Below are 20,816 nucleotides of genomic sequence, written 5' to 3' on the forward strand. Positions count from 1 at the left end.
CAGGTGAAAGAGCAGAAGAAAGAGCTGAGCGGCATTGTATTACCCTCAGTGGAACCCTTTTTACGCTTGGGAGATATGCCAGGTCTTTGGATGCTCCATGTCACTTGAAAAGAAAAGCAGCTATTAGTAAGACAGGCTGAGACATAGCTCATAAGCCAATGAAGTAAGACAAAATTAAAAAAAAAATAGTTATAAATTGTACTGACATTTCATACAGCTGTATCTTCTTTATAAAATCAAAGTAAATAGTGCAATTTCTATATTCTGTTTCTCTGCAGAGAGAAGAAATGTCTACCTAACTTAGTGTACCTCAGTTTTGGAGAACTTCCTGTAATGGCACAGTACACTTGAACTGTATAGGAAAATAAACTTTGACATGAGCAAACAAAAATGTATAGCTGCAACTGGTAAACCTTTGGCAGTGTAAAGCTAAGAACAAGAGAAACAGTATCTCAGATAGGTAATATAAGAGCAATGAAATAGGAAATGTGGAAGTGTCATAAAGTATGTCCAGCTTTTCTGGGAGAGTTTGTGAGAATTTAGGACCAGTTATAGCAATGCACATAAGTCAAGTTTAGGTATACTCAGAATACAGGAGAAGCATGAATGTGGGCATGAATGGACAAAATAGTGTAGTATAGCATAGGATAATACTGATCTGCTTTTCTGAGGATCTGAAAACTGCATGCTGCCATTAACTTGACGGGAGACTGAGGATTCTTTTTATAATTTTTTTTAATATATTCTATTATATTGATGTACAGTTGGTTGAAGAATAGAAAAATTGTGAACAATTTACAGAAAGAATTCCATGTTCTGGTAAGCTTCAGTGCTGAGTCTGGAATTTTTTAACCAGAAAATGCTCCTCATATTCCATTGCCTGTAGAAGGTATAATAACACTATGCTTTTGGCAACTCTTTTGTTTGTTTGTTTTCTTCAGTAACAATACATCTCTGCATGTTCAAAGCACTGCAGAAACACTAGGGCTTTTTTTTTTTTTTTTTTTTTTTTAATCAGGATCTCTGCATTGAGCAGTGTCCATAACTTTTAAAACATAGTAATACATATGTATCTGAATTACATGAATAATACAGAGCGTTAACAATTATTCATAAACACTTTAAGGAAAGTTCTTTCACGTCCCTTTGCCATTAGCATGCAAATATTATGCTGGGAAGCTGTCACGATTCTTATCTCAACAAAACACTTACCTGTTCTCATTAAGATGAGCAGTCCCATTAAAACCACATTTCTTGTGGGCAGAAAAAAACAACAACTTCAAATAACCATGCTTTTCTATATGAATTTATAATAAAAACTAAATTCACAGAGTACATATTGTCTTAATGAAGTCAGTGAATTACTTAGAAGCCTACAGTTAAGCGTGGATTTATGGATATGTTTAATTAGAGTCCTGAAGAATAACCTGCAGGATCAAGCACAGTTTATGCTCCCTATGATGCCAACTGCCGTGTTCCAGTACCTGTGTGACTGGCTGCACTCATATCACCATGGCCAACTAAAACCACGAAGTACTTAATCAAATTGTTCCCATGAAAACTTGTTTCTTGTGGCAAAACTGATTAATAAGCTGGGGAGGGGGGGAACAAATTAGTTTGTATGCAGGTATTTTAAGAGAGAGCATTTGAACTACTATTCACAATAAATATTGTGAGGAGATGAAAATGGGAGGTAGGTGAGGCAGACGATTAAAACAATGTCCAACATTTAATTGATTTTAACAGCAGAGAAAAACATCAAGACCCAAGTTCTCTGATTCCCCAGATAAACACATCCTGCTCATTCTTTGATTAGAGTTTTATGAAGTTATTGGGATGGTTTCAACCCTGTTATAAACTGTCAACATTGTTTGTATTTCTGATAAAATCTGTATCTTTTTTCAAAATATGCTGATAGATTTATGAACAGTTTCTTTACTGGTTAGTCTAACAAAGTCAAAGTTACCATAGAAATGTAATATGTTCTTGGAATAAAAATTAATAGTCTGGATTTTATTAAAAGGTGGGAAAATTAAGGACTATGATCAAAGTTATCTTTCATACTTTGAATTCTGCAAGGAATCAATGGTGGTTGCCAATGAACAAGTCCCTATCCTATAGATATTTTTACTTGTGTTTAGCTGCATTCAGGTGAACAATATCATTTTATTTTCTGGGGAAATAAATAAATAAATAAATATTAGTACTTTGTGAGGCTGCCAAATTCTGCCCCTGTTTTTATTCAGTTACTTACAGAGCGCATAACATTTTGAATAGAATAATTATTCAGAACCTATAGAAGAAAAAATAAGCTACAGTAATGGAGTCTTGAGTTTGGGTGGCAAACAGTTTTAGGGAAGTCAAGTTGTCTGCCACTCATCCTTCCTTCCTAATGAGAGAGGCTCAGGAAGGAGGGGCGATTTTTTCTTTCCTAACAGTACATTGGGTAATTGGCACAGGTACCAGATTGCAGAGATGATCTGCAGTGGTCTGAAAGGATATTTAATTGAGTCCTAGTTAGACAGCTGTGACATCAGTTAGATTCAAGGGGAAACACAAATGAAGATACTCTCCACAGGTCCACTTGAAAAGCCTGAGATGAGAGGTGTTTAGGTGGCAATAAGAAGGAAATAAATGTGTCATTAATATTTCACTGGGAATAATAAAAATCCATCAGCTTCTCTGGAAGAGAGAGGGTTACTGGTCATAGCAGAAAAGATATGAAAGCTTTCTAAATCACTAAAATCTAAATCATATCTAAAATGACCAACTAGAAAATAAAAACAACCTAAGTCAGTCTGTTATATTGGAAGATATTTTAGACTTAAGTATTTTTGGACCACACAGCCATGGTCATAAGGGTACAGCCAGTCACAGATTCATGCTAGTGAGATGCTAGGAGATCCTCTACAACACAGAGATGAGAGCCATTAGCAATTAAGGATCCTGAAGCTGACTCCATGGATGTGTGAGCAAGTCCAATTCTAAAAAGAAAAGATGTTTGAATAAAAATAGAGGGGTCTGAAAAAAAAGGACCCCAGGTATTTGAGAAAGACTTTAAAAACAACTGGGAAGCTACTTTAGTGGAGATGAAGACCATAGCAAACAAGTGCTATAACAGAATCTCAGAACGGGTAAGGTTGGAAGGGGCCTCTGGAGATCATCTAATCCACCGCCCCTGCTCAAGCAGGGTCACCTACAGCATGTTAGACAGGATTGCGTCCAGGTGGGTTTTGAGTATCTCCAGAGAAGGAGACTCCACAGCCTCTCTGGGCAACCTGAAGAAGGTCGACATAATGGATTAGTACTTTAATGGAGGTCTGCAGCAAAGAAGAGCTCTTTGGGGCTGTGATGGAAGGATGAGGAGCCACATGAAGGGAAGACGAGCTCAGAGGAATCTGGCAAGGAGAAAGTAATACTCAAGTATTGAACTAGCTTATAGGAAAGCTCTGCTGTAGAGTTACAGAAGAGAAAAACAGAAAGGACATCGTGAGAGGAAGAAAACAAAAGACAGAAGGATCTGAGAAAGGATATTGGAGAAGCAAGAACAACAGAGGGACTCTAGAGGTTGGCAGAACCAAGAAAATCAATGGGAAATGAAGGAACTAATAACTTTGTTGCGGCCCAAGTAAGAAGAGAGAAGCACAGGGGAAATTCTGAAGGGTAATGGCTGCAGGATCTTGCCATTGTAAAGGGGCATGACAAGGAAGAAATGACAGCAAAAAAAAAAAAAAAAAAAAAAAAAAAAATCTGCCAAATGAGGCTTTCCCCAGTCAGCAAAGGGGCAATTTCAGAACAGGGCACCAGCAATACAGATTTGATGATATTATAAAGGACTTAGATGGTACTAATGGGGCACTCTTCTTGGGAAGCAAAGAAGCAACGGACTATCTGGACTCTACCAGAGGAATGAATGAAGACAGCATAGCTATTTCACAGGATTACTGTGAGGATGATTTAGTTAATCTCTACACAGAACTGCTAATATGTGCAGTTTTAAAGTTAGTATGCATATTAAACTCTTTCAGTCACAGAACCTTCTGCTAGGCTTAGGAAGAACAAAATATTTTTCACAGACTACCAAAACAAAGTAATAAAGGTATGTTTTGGAAACAAATGAGTTGGTTTTGCATGGGCAAATAAACCGAGCCATTCACTCACTTTTAACTTCTTGTCTTTATTTTACAGGAACATTATGACCACCAAGCGAAGCATTCAGAAATTAGACAATGCCAGAATTAAGGTTGCTCTCTTAATTCAGCTCCTAAATATGGCTGTCTGTAGAAATGATAAAGTCTTATTATGATGTTAATAACATGGTATATTTCCAAAAGACTACAATACATAGGCTGGATAGTGCACACCAAATGAGCAGCTACTAAATATTTTAGTATTTACTGTATATGGTATGGCCCTCTTCCTTATCTACACCATAGTGTTCCATCCCTGCTCTGAACCCAAAATGTAGTAACTCTTTTCACATGCGAGTTAGCTCTACAATAACTCACATTTACTTCACCATCTTTTTTTTTTTTTTTTTTTTTTTTTTTTTTTTTAGCCAGTATACCTACCTGTATACCTGTGAAAGGTGGAGAGGGGATTATCCCCTTTTTCTACAGGCAAAAGTTCAAAAGTTGAGACACTGATAAGTTGTCACAGATGCTACTAACTCTTGAGTGTGTAATACGAGACACTTGATGCCTCATTCTCCAGAATGCCTTGTATAAAAGGGACTATACTATGCTTAGAGCATCCATCCTGTTTGTGTTAGTTGCAGTTGTGAATGTTCAGTAAATCTGCAACCAGGTCCTTGGCCGTCTGGAAGATTACGAAGATTATATCCATATGAAGTTCCAAGGCAGTGATTTGTCTATACATTATGTAGGAAGTTTGTAGCACAGATAGGAATAAATCTAGCTTAAAGGTCAGTGCTCCCTTGCATTATCCATAAAATCACTTCGGCTTTTCCTACAGTTATCGTGCTCATTCACTGTAAGTCTAAATTCTGCAAAAATTAGGTATGAGCCCTACACACAGTAAATGTTTTAATGCATGATCCAGTTTTGTTCTAAGGCCACATCCATCCTGGGCACAGAACAAGAGGAGGAAGTGAGGGATTTATGGAGAAAATAACACTTCAAATATATCTAAATGATTTATCAAAATGCCAATGAATAGACATAAAATGGACTGAAATAATATTAGCTGTACTGGAAATGTTACTTTACTACGTTCTAGCTTTTAAGTATCTAATTTTACAAGCTTGCTAATATTTCAACAGTGTTTTTGCATCAAATTTCCAATGTTTCCCCAACATCCTCTAATTCTTATCTCTTCTGCATCCGAGTTAAGCCTCCTCTCGCTTAACTTGCTTGCATGCCCGGCAGCTGAAACACAGAAAACTTAGGAGTATGATCCATATTCTGAAAAGGAAGGTGGACCTTACACCAGGACACGAACATCTTCAAAGCCTTACAGTCTGCATGCTCTCCACATGTAAATTCTGGAGAGAGTTCAGCTACCAAAGAACTAACATACACACATGTGACTTGTAACTTTCAAAGGCTTATGAGTACACAAGCTTTTTTCATAGGATCAATAAAATAAATGCTTCTGACACAAATGACAAACCCACTTTCATTTACCAGTCCCTATTGCATTTATGGAAGAATGTTGTCTTTAACCTCACCCTTGGAAATGAGCATTATTTTATTTTATTTTATTTTATTTTATTTTTTCACACACAACAGAAGAAATTCAACATGAATGCCTATTCTGGAAGGCTTCATCTTTTGCAGCTGAGGCTTGATTAAGTTCTGAATAACCACAGAGAAACTAACAGTAACAGGTGTTGATGTTTGTACTGTTTAGACTACAACAACATTTTTCTTCTTCTCAGCTGATCCTTCTTATCGCTGTGATTGCCTGAACTTCCCAGTTTACTTTTTTCTTTTACTTTTACTTTAACAGATTTTTCAGTTCAGGATGAAATCTTCCATTCCAGGTGTTTGCCTCCAAGTGAATTGAGTCCCACTGGATTAGCCATTTTCAAGAATGAGACTGAGGGAAAAAAAACAGTTCATTGGGTCCTTTCCACACTTTCACTGAAATTCCAAAACCCACATCCTGGGAACAGGAAGTTCAACTTTGTCAAGGGGCAGCTTTTGTACAATATGCCTTCTAGTGTCTCCATGAAAATCAGCTTTTAGGTAGCCTCTTGGCATGTATTCCACGGGGAGTTCTTTCAACTGAGCTTGTAAATTCTCCAAAGATACTTCTGCAAGTGAGCATAACCCCATTCCCTTGCAGATGTTGTATGTGTTAACATGAGTTTTAATTAAATATACTCCCTTTGGCCTGAAGCTACATAGGTGAAATTGGACTAAGTTTGTAATGGCTGCTCGCAGGCATAGTAACTATTTCTGCTTACTGTCATGGCTCCCTTTCCTCTTTCTCTTGGATATTACCAAAGAAAAAACCCATCTGATTTAAATGCAGAAGATAAAAAATACAAAGTGAGGGGACTGGAAAGGAGTCAATAGAATCAAGAATTCTGGTGAGCTTAGGACTGAATGAGGAAAGGAAACTGGCTGGGAACTGGAATAAATGCCTGACACTGGCTGCACAGGAAAAGCAGGAATATGAACCAGTTTGGTAGGCAGGATTGAACATGGGAGGTAGAAAGGAGGGAGAAGAGGAAGGAGGTCCTGAGGAGGATGTGGAAAAGAAGGAGTTGGAGGGCAAAAGAAGAATCAAGGCAAGCTGAGAAAAGGCACTGAGACAAGGGAACTGTATTTTTAAGAAGCATTTGCAAAAGTTGGTTAGAAATTGTTGTGTTGTGGAACACCTCACACGATACTGGACACTGAGTGAAACATCCTTTAACAATCCTTGGCTTCCATTTAGAGAGGTTGTGGAGTCTCCTTCTCTGGAGATATTCAAGGCCTGCCTCGATGCAACCCTGTCTGACATGCTCTAGGTGACCCTGCTGAGCAGGGAGGTTGGACTAGATGATCTCCAGAGGTCCCTTCCAACCTTACTGATTCTATGATTTCTGAACAGTGGACAGAGAGCCACAGTGTGTACGTGGAAAACTCCTTGCAGCGTATCTTGCAACAACATGCTTCCTAAGTCCCGTCAGGTTTTTCCAATAAACTGGGTGTAACTCAGACTAACATTCCTCTTTCATTTATCCCTTGTTGGTTCCAGAATTCTTCAACCTTCCTTTTCTAAAGCTGACTAAAGCAGGATTCTCTAGCCCATCACTGTATAATTTTTGCAACGCATTTACTGTATGTCTCTCTCTGCTAAAGTTAACAAGCAGCTGATCTTATTCTATACATCCATTTACTTTCTGGGGCTCCATAACAATAACAAAAGGGACAGCAGAGAATGAAAGGGGGAACCTGCTCTCAGTCTTCACCATGGCTAACGGGAGGTTGGCCCACTGTAACTGAAGGGAGGCAGACTGACACCGAATGCCCAACTGACACTGAATTTGGAGGCTGGATGAAAAGTCAGATGCAGAAAACTGACACTGTTTGGGCAAAGAATTGGAACTGTGTGTAAAGGAGATACTGCTCCTTAGAAGGGTCTGTGATTTGAGATAACATGCATACTTGGGTGTAAAGACAGAGCCTGGGATTCAGGAGTAGAAATAGGAAGGCAAGGAAAATGAGAATGGGATAAACAGCTGAGATGGAAGCAGGTCAGGTTGGAGGAAATGAACAAAACTGGTGAAACATGAAAAAAAATGAACAGATTTTTTTTTCTATGATTAGGTACAACCCTCTCAAGATTCTGGAATAAAACACACAAATTCCTGAGCTGGGAATACTGAAAGACTTCAGGACTGTGGCAAAAATAACCCATGATCATCTACTTAAAGATGATATCATAATGGATCTGCAAAATGGAGCTAAACAAATTAATTCAGGCTGCTCTTTATTCTGGCATTTCCTAACTTTGAAGTGCTTCACCTTGCAACATTAATAATGCTATTTAAAGTAATGTAAGGACTACACATATACACTCTAAATGTACAAATAGTCTCAGGCTCAAATAAGTACTCTCTATTTGTTTCGTAGTGAAATTCAATTATCCTCTGATTTTAAATATATATGGGGTTTGTATGAATCCTCCTTTCATTTTTTTTCCTCTTTTATACAATTTCCTTATTGTGAAAGTGCACCATAATGTAGTTTGACAGCCGTAATTATGATTTCTGGAATAGTCTCAGGTGTCTGCACATTAATTATGACTTATTATTAATATATGCATTAATTGATCATTCATTTTATAATTACTTGGAAAGGAACTAGCTCATCAGTGCTAGCTTTGTACAAAAACACACAAAGAACAGAGATCTATTCGGAAGACTTTCACTATAAGTTGTTGATCCAGGAAGGATAAGTGAGCCCGACTTTGTTAGGTACTGTGACTGGTCCTGTTGAAGTCAAGGGCAAGAAGTCAAGCACGCATGTACATTTCTGTAAGAACAAAAATATTCTGTAACATGTGCTGCTATGGGTAGCAGCATAAGAAAGTGAGTAAAGGATTCATGCTTTGCCATCTCTGAATTTCAAAATTTTTGAAATTTTGAATAATAACTTTACTGTATATTTTGAAATCTTTTTACAAGCAAAGTCCTATTCTTCTGCACTTCTTCACAGTCTTGAAAACTAGACTCATAAACTCCTTTGATTCTAAGAGCTAGGAATTTAAGCAAAAGAAAGTATTTCAATACTTGTGACAAAGCCAGAAGATGTGGCAAGATCATGGATGCTGCAACTGGTTCTATGTGGCCAAATCTGATTTCAAGTTCTGAGTTATTGTATGAATATTCATCATTTGAACCATTTAGCATTTGTTTGTTTTTGCTTTTAAGCAGTCTTTCTTTTATATGATCATTTCCTGTACAGTCATTTCATCCATGCATCCATCCAACCATGAGCACCTTTTAGAATCCCTATAAAACCTTGCGTTACGATTTGTCCTTAAATTACCTCTTTTAAAATGTCTCTATTTTTACAAAACTCTTAATTTTTCTGAACTTGCTGTATTATTTATTGCTTTTTGAGGTAATGGCTTAAAAAAGAGCAACTCAGATACTTCAGCTTAATCCTCTGGTCTTTGGGAAGGTCTATTTTCTCTATTCTTTCAGCCTTTTATACTGTGTACAGCACTGACTGCATTATTAGAGGTTAATAAAAATGTATTAAGCTGGTGATTATTTAATTGTCTGTATTCCGTGGATTCAAATGCTTTACTAGCTATTAAGTGTTTACATGACGGAGTTGCATTTATAAAGGCCATACACATCTTTTGTCTTGTAGATCTCCTCAAGGGGCTCTGTAGCGGCCTGGAAGAACCCTTCTCTAGGCTTAAACAGGCATGAACCAAAATGTCTTAAAGCTTCCTATGGCCACCCAAAAGATGCTAGTGAAGCGGCATAGCTGGCTCCTGCGTTGTGGATGGGTGGAGCCCTGGATCGACTTTCACTGAGGGACATGTTCTTGGAGTGGTCTGGAGAGGGAAGTCAGCCTGTCCTGGGCCTACTGCTTTGAGAGGATGCGTTAATACACGCTACTAGGAAGAGGGTCATAGTTTCTGTGGGGACCTGCCTGCACCTCTCCCTCATGAACAGAGCGGGGCATGGGGTCATGTCATGCCCTACATCCCTTTGGGAGGCTGCGCTCTTCCAGGAACAGCTCCTTGCGGCGCTAAGGAAGTTATCAATTTCCTGGATAAAACGCTGCATCCCAGGGCACACCCTCCTTCACGGTGCGACACCCATCGCTGGGAAGGCACTCCGCTCCCCTCCTGCCAGGGCTGTCGCTTTGGCCTCCCGCCCACACACGACTCCAAGAGACGTCGCCTCCCCCTGAGGTCGATGCCCACAGCACGGAAAGCCGGGGCACTCGCAGCTCCTAAATCCAAACCGCCCTTTCTCAAAGGCGGCACCACCGCGGAAGCCCCCAGCGACCTTGACGAGGCGACGCAGTGCGCTCGCTCCCTCCACCCCCACCCTCCGCACGCGCCGGCGGGTAACGGTCCCCCCCGCCCCGAATAACGGACCCCCACCCCTCCGCGTCACGTGAGCCGAGGGGGGCGCGTGGCGGCGGGGCGGGGCCAGAGCGCGGAAGGCAGACGGGCAGGCGAGGCGGCGCCGGCGATTGGGTGGCAGGCGGTGACCTCGGCGGCAGGCCCCGCCCCCCCGCCCGCGGCCCGCCGTCGCTATATAAGGCGGGGGGCGGGGGCCAGGGCGGGCCCGAGCGTGTGCGGGCGCTGAGGTGAGCGGGGGGGCGGGTCGCGGGCCGAGGCGTTATAGGGCCGCCCGCAGCGGCGGCGCTGCCGCCGCATCAGTTGCGACGGAGCCGGGAGCGGCAGCGCGCCGGGAGGAGGAGGAGCAGCAGCAGCGGCGGGGAGGAGGCGGAGGTGAATGGCCCGGGCGGGCGCCGCGTCCCCGCTGCTCGGGGCGGTGGGAGCCTCCCCGGCGCCGCCTCCCCCTCGCGGCTGTGCGCAGGGGAGGAGCGGGCGGCCGGCGGGGTGAGGGGCTGGCCCCGGTGCTGCGCGGGGAAGGGGCCTCCCCGCCCGCCGGTGAGCCGCGAGGGCAGCCGTTGAGCGGGCATCCTAGGAAAATGCCGATTTTTTTTTCCTTTTTTCTCCTCTTTAGCCTCCCACTTTCCTCGCCGTGGGGTGGCTAATGTCAGCTGCGTGCTGCAGCCCCGGTGCAGGCCTGTGTGGCTAGAGGGCAAGCAGAAATGTAATGTCATTGCTTGGGGGGGGGAGGGAAGTCATTGCAAGTAGTTGAAAGATTGTGGTAGCAGAGCATCTCTTACAAAAAAAAAAAAAAAAAAAAAAAAACTCTGTTCAAGGTTAAAGCTTTTATCCTCCTGAAGCTTGGGTCTTGTCACGGTTTAAGCACATTTTTTGGATGAGGTGTGTAGATGAAGACTGATTCCTCAAGGAGGATAATGCCGTTGGAACTGAGTCTACAGCTATTGCTTACTTTAATAAGCAGTTTTTCTATCATCTTCTCTTTTCAAATGAATTATTTTTAGCTTAAATGCTTGTTCAGTTTGTTGCTAAGGTCATGAAGGGATAAAACTAATGGGAGTGAGAAGAACTGTAAATTGAACTATACTGTCCTTAAATCTTTAAGGCTGGAGCCTGGGTGTGAGACTGGTAGCAGAGTCTGCAATTGCTTGCTTGCAGTTTTTTCCCCTGTGGATGATGTGTGCAGGAAATGAGCCTAGTTTTATATGGACACTTGGGTTTCTGGAATCATCCCCTGTACTGCCTAGTTCTGCTGATGTAAAGGATTTCTGGTGTTTGGATGGGTGGAGAGACTTAATACAAAGTTTGACTTGCTTCAGAATTCTGGCTATAGATATTTTGAAGAAAGGAGGGTGAAAAAGTGAAAGATCCTGTTATGAATGCTTCCTGATGCTCTGTTCTGTGGCGGCATGGTCTATTGTTGTACATATGTGGTAAGAAAAGGAGTAACCTTAAAACAAATACCTAACCTGAAAACTAAATGGAAGTAGTTTCTTTGCAGCTCTATCCATTTCAATGGTGCAGCTTTCCCAAGCCCCTTTCCGTCGCCCATCGCCTTCAGGCCGGTCAGAGGAGGGGGAGGATAAGAGCATGAAGGCGGCCAAGCAGCAGGTGAACCCGTCTGGGGAGAGCCAGCCTCCCTCTAGTCCCCTGCAGTCTGCTCTGAACTCGGCAGCCTCTCCTTCCCAGGCTTATGAGACTTACATTGATAATGGGCTTATCTGCCTCAAACACAAGATCAGGAACATTGAGAAAAAGAAGGTAACTTATTTTTCTTTGGTATGGCACATTTAAATTGTCCATTGTAAACTTAATGTTTAATGAAAATGCTCTTACAATATGTATGCAGAGAGCTTCTTGAAAATATATTATATTAAAAAGAGTATGGGCTGCAGTTCAGGCTTACCAGTGGCTTTTTGTGCTGTCTAGTGTATAGAACCAGTATATAGCAAAGAAGTGTTCTATAAACTTCTGAAAAAACAGACTATTTGCATTTGACACTGAGGATAGTGTTATGATATCAGATAATTGAGAATATACTGAACTAGTTAACTACAAACTGGTTCTCTGCTGGTTTTGCAGTGCACCTCCAATAGTTAGCAAAGCTGTCTGAATTTTTGTCAAGATCAAGGATGCTTCTTTGGACTGTATTAGATCAGAGCTAACTTAGGCCAGTTTTAGAGATAGCTTAGTCCTGCAGGACTCTTCATGTTGTTGATTACATGCATTTAATATTAGGATGTAGAGATATATGTAAAATGACAAATCAGAACAGTGTTTACTCTGACTATGGAAATGCCAAATTATATTAAATATGTATTGCCTTTCACTTCATATAGAATCTTTGGCTTGTCCTTTCTAAGTACAGACAAATCTCACTAGAAGGTCTCTGGAGGCTTTCAGTATAAAAGCTGTTACCCTGATTTTTTAGTTTAAACTATTTTTGGGGGTGAGGAGATAGTATTAGTGGAAAAGGTACTATGATAATTATGCATCTAAACTATTGTGACTCTCACAGGTAAGGCATTTGCATTTTGAAGACTCTTCAGCAGATTCCCAAGTGACTGAAATTTAGGAATATGTATGCTTTTTAAAAATGTTATTTTCTCTAAAATTAAGGAAACTTATGCTGTTACTTTCAGTATTGGATAAGCATTTAAATAAAGCAATTGCTCTAATATGTTGTGGATTCTAGTATACATCTGAAAGTTTGATTATCACTTTTCAGACAGGAAGAAAGACTAGATCGCACTTCTGCATATGTATTGGCAGGCTTAATCTTATATAGGAAAGGCTGTATTACTGTTGCCTCCCATCTAAATGGCAGATGTGGACTAAGTCATGCTAATACATGACTGTACTTTCAAATAATGTCGGATAAATTTGGTTTTTTTGTGTGTGTGATTAAGCAACTTAGTTGTGTGCTAGTGCTATTCAAGGAGGCTTCTCCTTGTGAATTTTTTTTTAGTATCTTTAATTGTCTTCTGTGTATGACTATGGCCTCACAAAACAAACAAACTGTTGTGGCTTGCTGGAATATGTGCAAAGTATTCCTAGTCTTGTATTTGTATCGGTACTATGTCAGTAACCCTATATGAATAGATACACAAAGTAGTATATAACTTCAAGACAGTGAATTTTCTATTCTTTTCCCTGTGTGTGTAAAGAAGCTCATAATATTTTAACGGCATAGTTTTGCATAGTTTACTTTAGCTTTGAGAGACTGTTCCGGTATATTAGAAATAAATCTTCTTTCTTCCCTAAAGACACTGGTCCATTTCCTTAGGAGATGGTGCAATAAAATTCTGATATAACTGAAGCTGGATTTTTTGCAAGGGATGCTGTGAAAAGTTAAGTAGGATTATTCAAGATTAATGCTGGAAATGTTTGGGACTCTTAAGGATCCAGAGTCAATGTGTTAGTACCTCCTGAAATGAGAGAAAGGCAGAAAGCAAGAAGTGAAAGATCAAAGGTATGAAAGGGAAGTAGGTAGCCTTGAGTCTGAGGTGGACGAAGTACTGCTACGCCTTTGACTTTGTGATGTTCCTTCCTCCTGAAAATAAGAGGAAACAATTTCTGTCCTACTGCAGCAGCAAACCTGTCCTGGAAAGGAGTATTTAACTTCACTTACTGTGCCCAGTTCTCCACATCAGACAAATCAATGTAACTAATTGACTTTGGGTGTTTTCCAGCTCAAATTGGAAGACTACAAAGACCGCCTAAAGAAAGGAGAGGCCCTCAATCAAGACCAATTGGTAAGCCTGATAACCAGCTTAACTTTGTTGGGTAGGGGATGGGCTTGACACCTTTGGGCATGTCAAAGGATAGGTTGCTGAAGGGGATACTGAAATAGCTTCTCAGAACCTATGCCTGCTGACTTTCAGCAGTGTCTTTCACAAAACATACAGATAAATTATTGGTAGTTGAGCTGAGTGGTGAGCCCACAAAGTCTCCTGCTTCAAACTTTCATGTTAATGAAGTAATAAAAGGTCTTGTTTATGCTTACTCTATAGACTTCCAGCTTCAGTGCTCCTGTGCCTGTTTCTTGATGAGGTATCCATATGCAATTTATCTGCATGGCATTGCAATGTTCAAACACAGACCTCAAGAATTCTGAGGTAGCTAATCCTCCTGACTTCATCAAGAGGTGTTATTTCAAATGGCCTGCTAGCTGTGCAGTGCTGTCAGTTATGGATAGCTGTTAAAGTGTCATCCATCAACATCTCGTATTAGTAGACGAAAGACTCTGACCTAATCTGTACAGGATCTAAAAGCTTCTCTGATAGAGGAGTTTAGGTATTGAGGGGTCCTTGGGGCTATTCGCTTGTTCTTCCAGCACTGCCTTTAGATGGCTGAGAGTCGCTATTACTCTGATATGGTGCCAGAATAATATGCCCATTTTGTACCTACAACAGCTATAATTTGGAATGCCAAAATGTAAGAATACTACTCATCAGATATGATAGGTTTCATGAAGCTAGCTTAAACTTGCTTCAGAAATGGTACTAAGCAGATATTAAAACAGTATTTTTTTCCCATGTCTTGGACTAAAATGGATTATAGAACAAACTAACTTTCTATAATATGAAAGCTAGCATTTCTTTAGCACCTATGCTTCATTTTTCATAACTCAAAGCATTTAAATGAGGCTCTTAGCTTGTCACTTTGGTCATATGAGAAGTCATGTCTTTTAATGTACTTTACAGACACCTTAAAGTTGAATCATGTGATAAAGGGCATTGACACTTTAAAGAGTTCTCATCCTGCTGATGAAATATAAATGTTTCATTGACTGTTAGCTTTATTTCAGTGTGTGGTAGTTTGAGAGAACAAATATTATTTTTTTGCTCAGAGTTGCTTGTAAATGAAAACTAGTCATAAATGTGTTAAGAGGGGAAATTATAGCTTAATATTAAAAGCGGAGTAGACCTAGTAGAGTAAATGATCATTTAACACTTCACTGCTAAATCTGATGTAGTCTCTTGCCCTTGTAAATGCAGAAGTAGAATGAATTAAATCTGATGGTTTGCAGCAGAGTGATGACCTTTTAGTTCCACTAAAGGATTCTGACTAAATGTGGAAATGGATCGGCTAGAGTCTGCTGTTGGGATTAGATCCTAGGTGTTGAAAACAAATTAAAGTGACAGTATTGAGCAGTGTTCTTCCTGTAGAAGCTTGACTTGTCTTCAGCATATTTTAAAGCTACTCCAAATTAATTTATCTTTAGTAGACCCTTTGGACTATGGAAATCTATCCACTGAAAGTGAAATAAATATAAGTGGAAAATAAAGAGGGAGTAAAGGATTCTGTTGTACTTAATGTTGCTACATGCTTTTGCAATCAACTTTATAAATTGTGTAGGCAAGATCTCAGTTACTGTCTTTCAGTCTTGCAAGCTGAGATTAACTTTTAAGGTATTCTTAAATTCAGTTCCTGGAATATCTCAAACTTCTAAAATGGAGAATAAGATTCAGTCTTGCTGGTGAAGTTGCAAATGGTAGTCAAACTGTTCAGGCAACTATGGCAGAAATGCATATGAAAGACACTGTGCAGCAGTAACTAACACTCCAACTTCCCCTTTTAGCTTTGGAAAAGGAGTGAATGCAGTATTTCCGTATCTTGAGATGCAGTTTGCTAATGCATATACAAATACTGAACTCCAAGCAGAGTTCAGTATTTGAAACTAGAGCAGAATTTAATGGCTTACACTTCCCTAATGCAAAGTTTAATTGCACATAATGCAGTGCTACAGAGTTACATCTTCTAATCATGTAATATTTATTTTTCATTACCTCTCATGTAGAGGGAGAAGTACACATCTGATCAACTTGTTTAGTTCAAGATCCTGGTAAAACTAATTACTTATGATGAATGCCTCCCAGATTTACTGGGTGTGCTCACCTTGCTTTAGGGAGGAGAAAAATTATTTCAAAGATGAGTTCTCTATTTGTCAGTGTTCTAACTGTTTTCCAGGCAGAGCAGACTTTAAGTATTGTCACTCAATTGTTCTATTCAATATTAATATTGAGTATATGATAAAAGACAACGATTGCTTTCCTGTGGGTTGAGTTTTAGCTTAGCTGAGCAGCAAAACTGTATTCTTGATTCTTGATGTTTTAAGGTATTGAGCTTTACTCTGGAGTGTGTGTGGCCAAGGATACAATTACTGCATTCTGCCTGATAAGTTGCTGTTAATTCTTGATAGGTTTTACATGTGTGGACACTAGGATCTTAAAAGCCTAATTCTCCCAAGTACTTGGTAATTAGTTCTTTAAAATTACATAAGTTGTGTGAGGATGACTTGAAACTACCCGAGTGCTTTACAGTAACTAATAGACTTCATTGTGTTAAATAGCATTTGTGTTTATAGTGTACTACAAATAATTAGCAAACACAAGTAACTGAACAATCAGACTGCAGAGCAAATGAACCTGTAGCTTGTTTTCTAGTTGCTTAAGAACACACAGATGGTGAATTTGCATGTTGCAGATTGTATTGGGATGGTAACTAGCTTGCATTGCAGTAGTGAAACACATCATCATTAATATCCACTTACTTGTTGAAATAACTTTGTTAGGCTTTCGACCCATTCTAGAACAATTTCTGGTCTTATGAACTGTTCTTTGAGTGGAAAGCACATGTGAACATCAAATTGTTTAACTTGTTACTTCCCAGGCATGCCTTATGCTGCACATATCTTTACATCATACCTGAACTACAGCACTTGCTATCTTCAAGGAGAGATAGCCAACACTTGCTAGGTGTCAAGGAGGCTTATAAAATGAACAGGCTAAGTGGGGAAAGGGAGAAACTCAATTGTATATCAAAATGCTTTTAGTAATCTACTTTAGTCTTTTTAAAGACTGGAGAGTAAAATGTTAAAGCTGTAAATGAAGATAGACATTGCTTTGTTTGTGGAAGTGAAATTTGAGGGACTCATTTCTGAAAGTGTGACTGGTCTGCTTTCTAAAGTTTGTACAAATTGGTTACCTGTAAATGCTCTCAACTAAGCACCAGAGTAAATGTTCTGTGTTGAAGTTGCCTTTCTCCTGTATTCCTTCCATATCAGTGTCTGACTTTAAATAGCTGTTTTACTGTTGTTGAGGCCAGTGGGAACAAAAGGAAAAACAGAAAATGAAATAACTGATATGTAGGCTTTCCTGTTTTGACAGTAAGTATACTAAGTATTGTACAAGATACTGCCTGGAGAATCTAATGCAAGCAAAATATTAGGGTATTTGTGCAGCTGGCTTTGTACTGAATTTTGAGCAGCAATGGATGAATGATATTCTAATCTGTAACTGATACTTTAAATTTAGAATGGAACGTATTTTAAAGTACAACTTCAAATGGAAATACCCACTAAATAACTAGTTCTCAATGAGAATTTCTAAGCAGCATGGCTTTACAGTAGAACCTGTTGTGTTTCATTTTTACCTATTCCTTTGTAGGAGGCAGTGGAGAAATATGATGAAGTAGTACACAACTTAGAATTTGCCAAGGAGCTTCAGAAGACTTTTTCAGGTCTTAGTCAGGATGTAAGTATAATGCAGTTTTCTGTATTGTTAAAAGGTCACTGTGACATTCATATGCATAAGCTTATCCCCTTTAGAAAGGATTGTGCTGCTTTTCTAATGGTTATGTTCATATAGCAGTATGCAAAACAGTTGGATGTTTCTGTTTCAGGGAAACTTAAACTGTTCAGAGTAGTGATTACAGCAGAGTGAATATTGACAGCTTTGTGCATCACTGGCCTCTATAATAGTTATTCACTGTGTACCCCCATAAGAGGATAATTAAGTGTTGGGACAGGCTGCCTAGAGAAGCTGTAGAATCTATTCTTGGATGCTTTCAAGACCTGACTGCACAAACCTTAAGCAATCTGGTCTGGATTCAGTGCAGCCCTGCTTTGGTCTAGAGGCTGTGCTAGATGACGTGCCAAGGTCCCTTCCAGACTCAATTTTTTTTATGGTCCCTTTTCAGCAAGGGGAAGTGCTGGTGTTAACAGTAAATCACTTTGACTTCTGTAAGGAATACATTTGTCAATAACATTTTGTCAAAACATGAGGTGTTTGCTGCTGCTTATTTTGTAACTGTCTCTAATTATGGCAAGTTATAGATTTACAGCTTTGTTTAGGACTTCATTCAGGGTTTAAAGCATAATATGCAGTATTTTTATGTAAGCATTTTACTTATTGCTGAAGAAACTAGTCTCTTAGTTCTCAAGCAAATGCTATACTTATGAAGAGATCTGATCTGAGGTAGTGCTGAGGATCCTCAACATGATTAGTCATTGCTCTGGCATTGTTTCTCTTCTAAAATTCTGAAAAGCTGGTAGATGGCTCTTCAGTGTTGGCTGAGACCCAAACAATTTTGCTAGAGAGGCCTCTTGTGTGTGTGTGTGTGTGTGTGTGTGTATGTATATATACATACACACACACACACACACACACACACATATACATACATTCCAGGTACTGCTTCAAGGTTTTCCGCACCATGTAAGCAGAGTCCTTTGAGCAGTGTTGCTGCTTTGGGTTCCCTCAGTCTGTTAAGCATAAGCTATTGAGTATGTTGTTTGAAAGCAATATGAAGTAATCTAATATTTCTTAACATTCATATGTAGGGGTTCATAAAATACTGAATGCAGGGTTGTGACCTGTTTTAGGTGTTTAGGTGTTTACTAATCAAATCTAGCATAAGCTTCTATCAGTTCATGTTTGTTCTTGAACTTGTGCTATAAACTAAGGCTGAACTATTTTGGATCCACTCTTACCAATATGGATTCTGTAGCCCATACTCATTACTGAAACATTAGGGACAATTCTTGCAACAGCATCCTCATGTTTCTTACGGTATGTTCTAGAAAGCTGTGAATTTTCACAGATCTTGCAGTGAAACTTATGCTGCACCATACTGAGGCATTCTACGGTTATCTGAGTAGCTTCTGCTGCATAATTCTATTAATATGAGATACACTGCTCCTCCCATAGACTTAACACACAAAACTTTGTCATCTGTATGACTTCAGTTGTTGCTTGCTTAATGAAGTGGTTCAGTCTTATGCTAACAAATAAAGGAGTAACTGTAGGATTCTGCTGCATCCTTTGAATTGAATAGGCAGTTGAAAACTTCTGTATCACTAAGTGTGATAAATGTTCAAAGCCTAGGTGATCATCTATTTGTGTTAGTAGCAAACTGTTTTCCACATTCAATTGTGAAAGTAGCTAGAATAAAGCAATTAGCAATCAATACTATGCCATAATCTGTATCTAAATACCTTAAAGGCATTGAAAAAGTGAGTGAAACCACTAGTTTTCAGCTTGACTAAAGCTATATGTTTAGAGTTGAGTGGAGATATGGAGCTCGGCCAGAGGAAGAGCTTCAAAGGTCTTGGGTATCTGAAGGAAGAACTGGGAACTTCTGTAATCTTGTCAAGGTGAATAGTTATTTTTATCAATGTAGGATAATCAATACTAGAATTCAGTGTTTTTATAATCTAGAATTCTATGACTTGGCCATTGTGTTTACTTACTGAATTCATTTATTCAAATAGCTGCTGAAAGCCCAAAGAAAGGCTCAGCGAAGAGAGAGTCTACTGAAACTTGAAGCAGAGAAGAAAAAGCTACGTACAATACTTCAGGTCCAGTATGTGTTGCAGAACTTCACTCAAGAGCATGTTCAGAAAGATTTCAAAGGTGGTGTGAATGGTGCAATATACTTGCCTTCTAAAGAACTAGACTACCTCATAAGATTTGCAAAACTGACATGTCCAGAAAGAAATGAGAACTTGAGGTAAGTTCAAGGTTTTTTGTCTTAATTGGCATGCTACACAACACAGTAAGTGTCCTCTATTAGCCACTGCTATGTCTTGAAGTATAAGTTTTGGGACGCTAATTAAAATTCTGTTCCAGTATACTTGGCTCTAACAGCTGTCTGAGATTGCAAAGGTAGCAGGAATACCTCATACTCTGAGCCTTAAAAGAAATCTGCAGTAATTATGACCCTAGCTGTGCAAATTACAGATGCAAGCCCTGGTATGTTGTATCTTTCTATGGAAAGAGCTATGCTATTGCCACCACAGAGGAGGAAGGCTTGGGGTATGCTGTTTCACTGAGGTCACCATTGTTTGTGAAATGATCTATAGTAAATACAAAACTGCTTCATATACCTGATGATACAGATCTGTTCCTTCTTTCTGAACAAACATGAAGTATTATGCAGAGGCTCTTACACTCATCTTTAGTCAAATTCTTTGAACTACTTTGAAGAGGCTTGTAATACCTTAGCTCTAAATGTCACTCATTTAAAGGTAACATTGTCCAGCAAATGTAATGTGTGCTGATACTAATTTGGCATCATGCTCATTGTATGACTATAATATTTAGCATGACCACTTGTCTATTTTATAACGGTATGATAAGAATTCCATTTTAAAAATGGAAAAGGCTATCATTAAGTTGCAAGATAAATCATGTTTGAGTATGAAAATACACTTGTCCATAAGATGTTTTATGTTCCTGAGTTTCTTATTTTGTCATATACTCAATTTGCCCTTAAAAATTAACTCTTAAAGGAGGGCTACTTAAAGAGCCACAGAACAGATGTCTTTCATCTCAGTGAAATAACTAGTTCTAGCTTAGAATTCTGTTTACACTTTTTGTGGAAGTGTAATATACAATGTCCTTTAAGTCACTAAGTTTCTTCATGATATGCTTTAAGTGCATGTGAGTGGTCGTGGACCTATGTCAATGTTT

General features: G+C 39.3%; 1 protein-coding gene across 4 annotated transcripts in view; it reads left to right on the plus strand.

The window, feature by feature from the left end:
- The first annotated feature begins 11,564 nt into the window (after positions 1-11,564).
- The window catches only part of CAPRIN2 (caprin family member 2), a 42,116-nt gene continuing 32,864 nt past the window's right edge, over positions 11,565-20,816 (plus strand). For 3 of the 4 annotated variants that reach the window (XM_062570102.1, XM_062570074.1, XM_062570085.1), the window contains exons 1-4: positions 11,565-11,820; positions 13,752-13,814; positions 17,511-17,597; positions 19,616-19,854. In XM_062570102.1, the coding sequence (XP_062426086.1) occupies positions 11,575-11,820; positions 13,752-13,814; positions 17,511-17,597; positions 19,616-19,854 (635 nt within the window). In that variant the 5' untranslated portion in view covers positions 11,565-11,574. The remainder of the gene's footprint in view (positions 11,821-13,751; positions 13,815-17,510; positions 17,598-19,615; positions 19,855-20,816) is intronic. The other variant, XM_062570093.1, reaches the window with a different exon arrangement.

This window comes from Rhea pennata, chromosome 1 (genome assembly GCF_028389875.1).
Source record: "Rhea pennata isolate bPtePen1 chromosome 1, bPtePen1.pri, whole genome shotgun sequence".
NCBI lineage: Eukaryota > Metazoa > Chordata > Aves > Rheiformes > Rheidae > Rhea > Rhea pennata.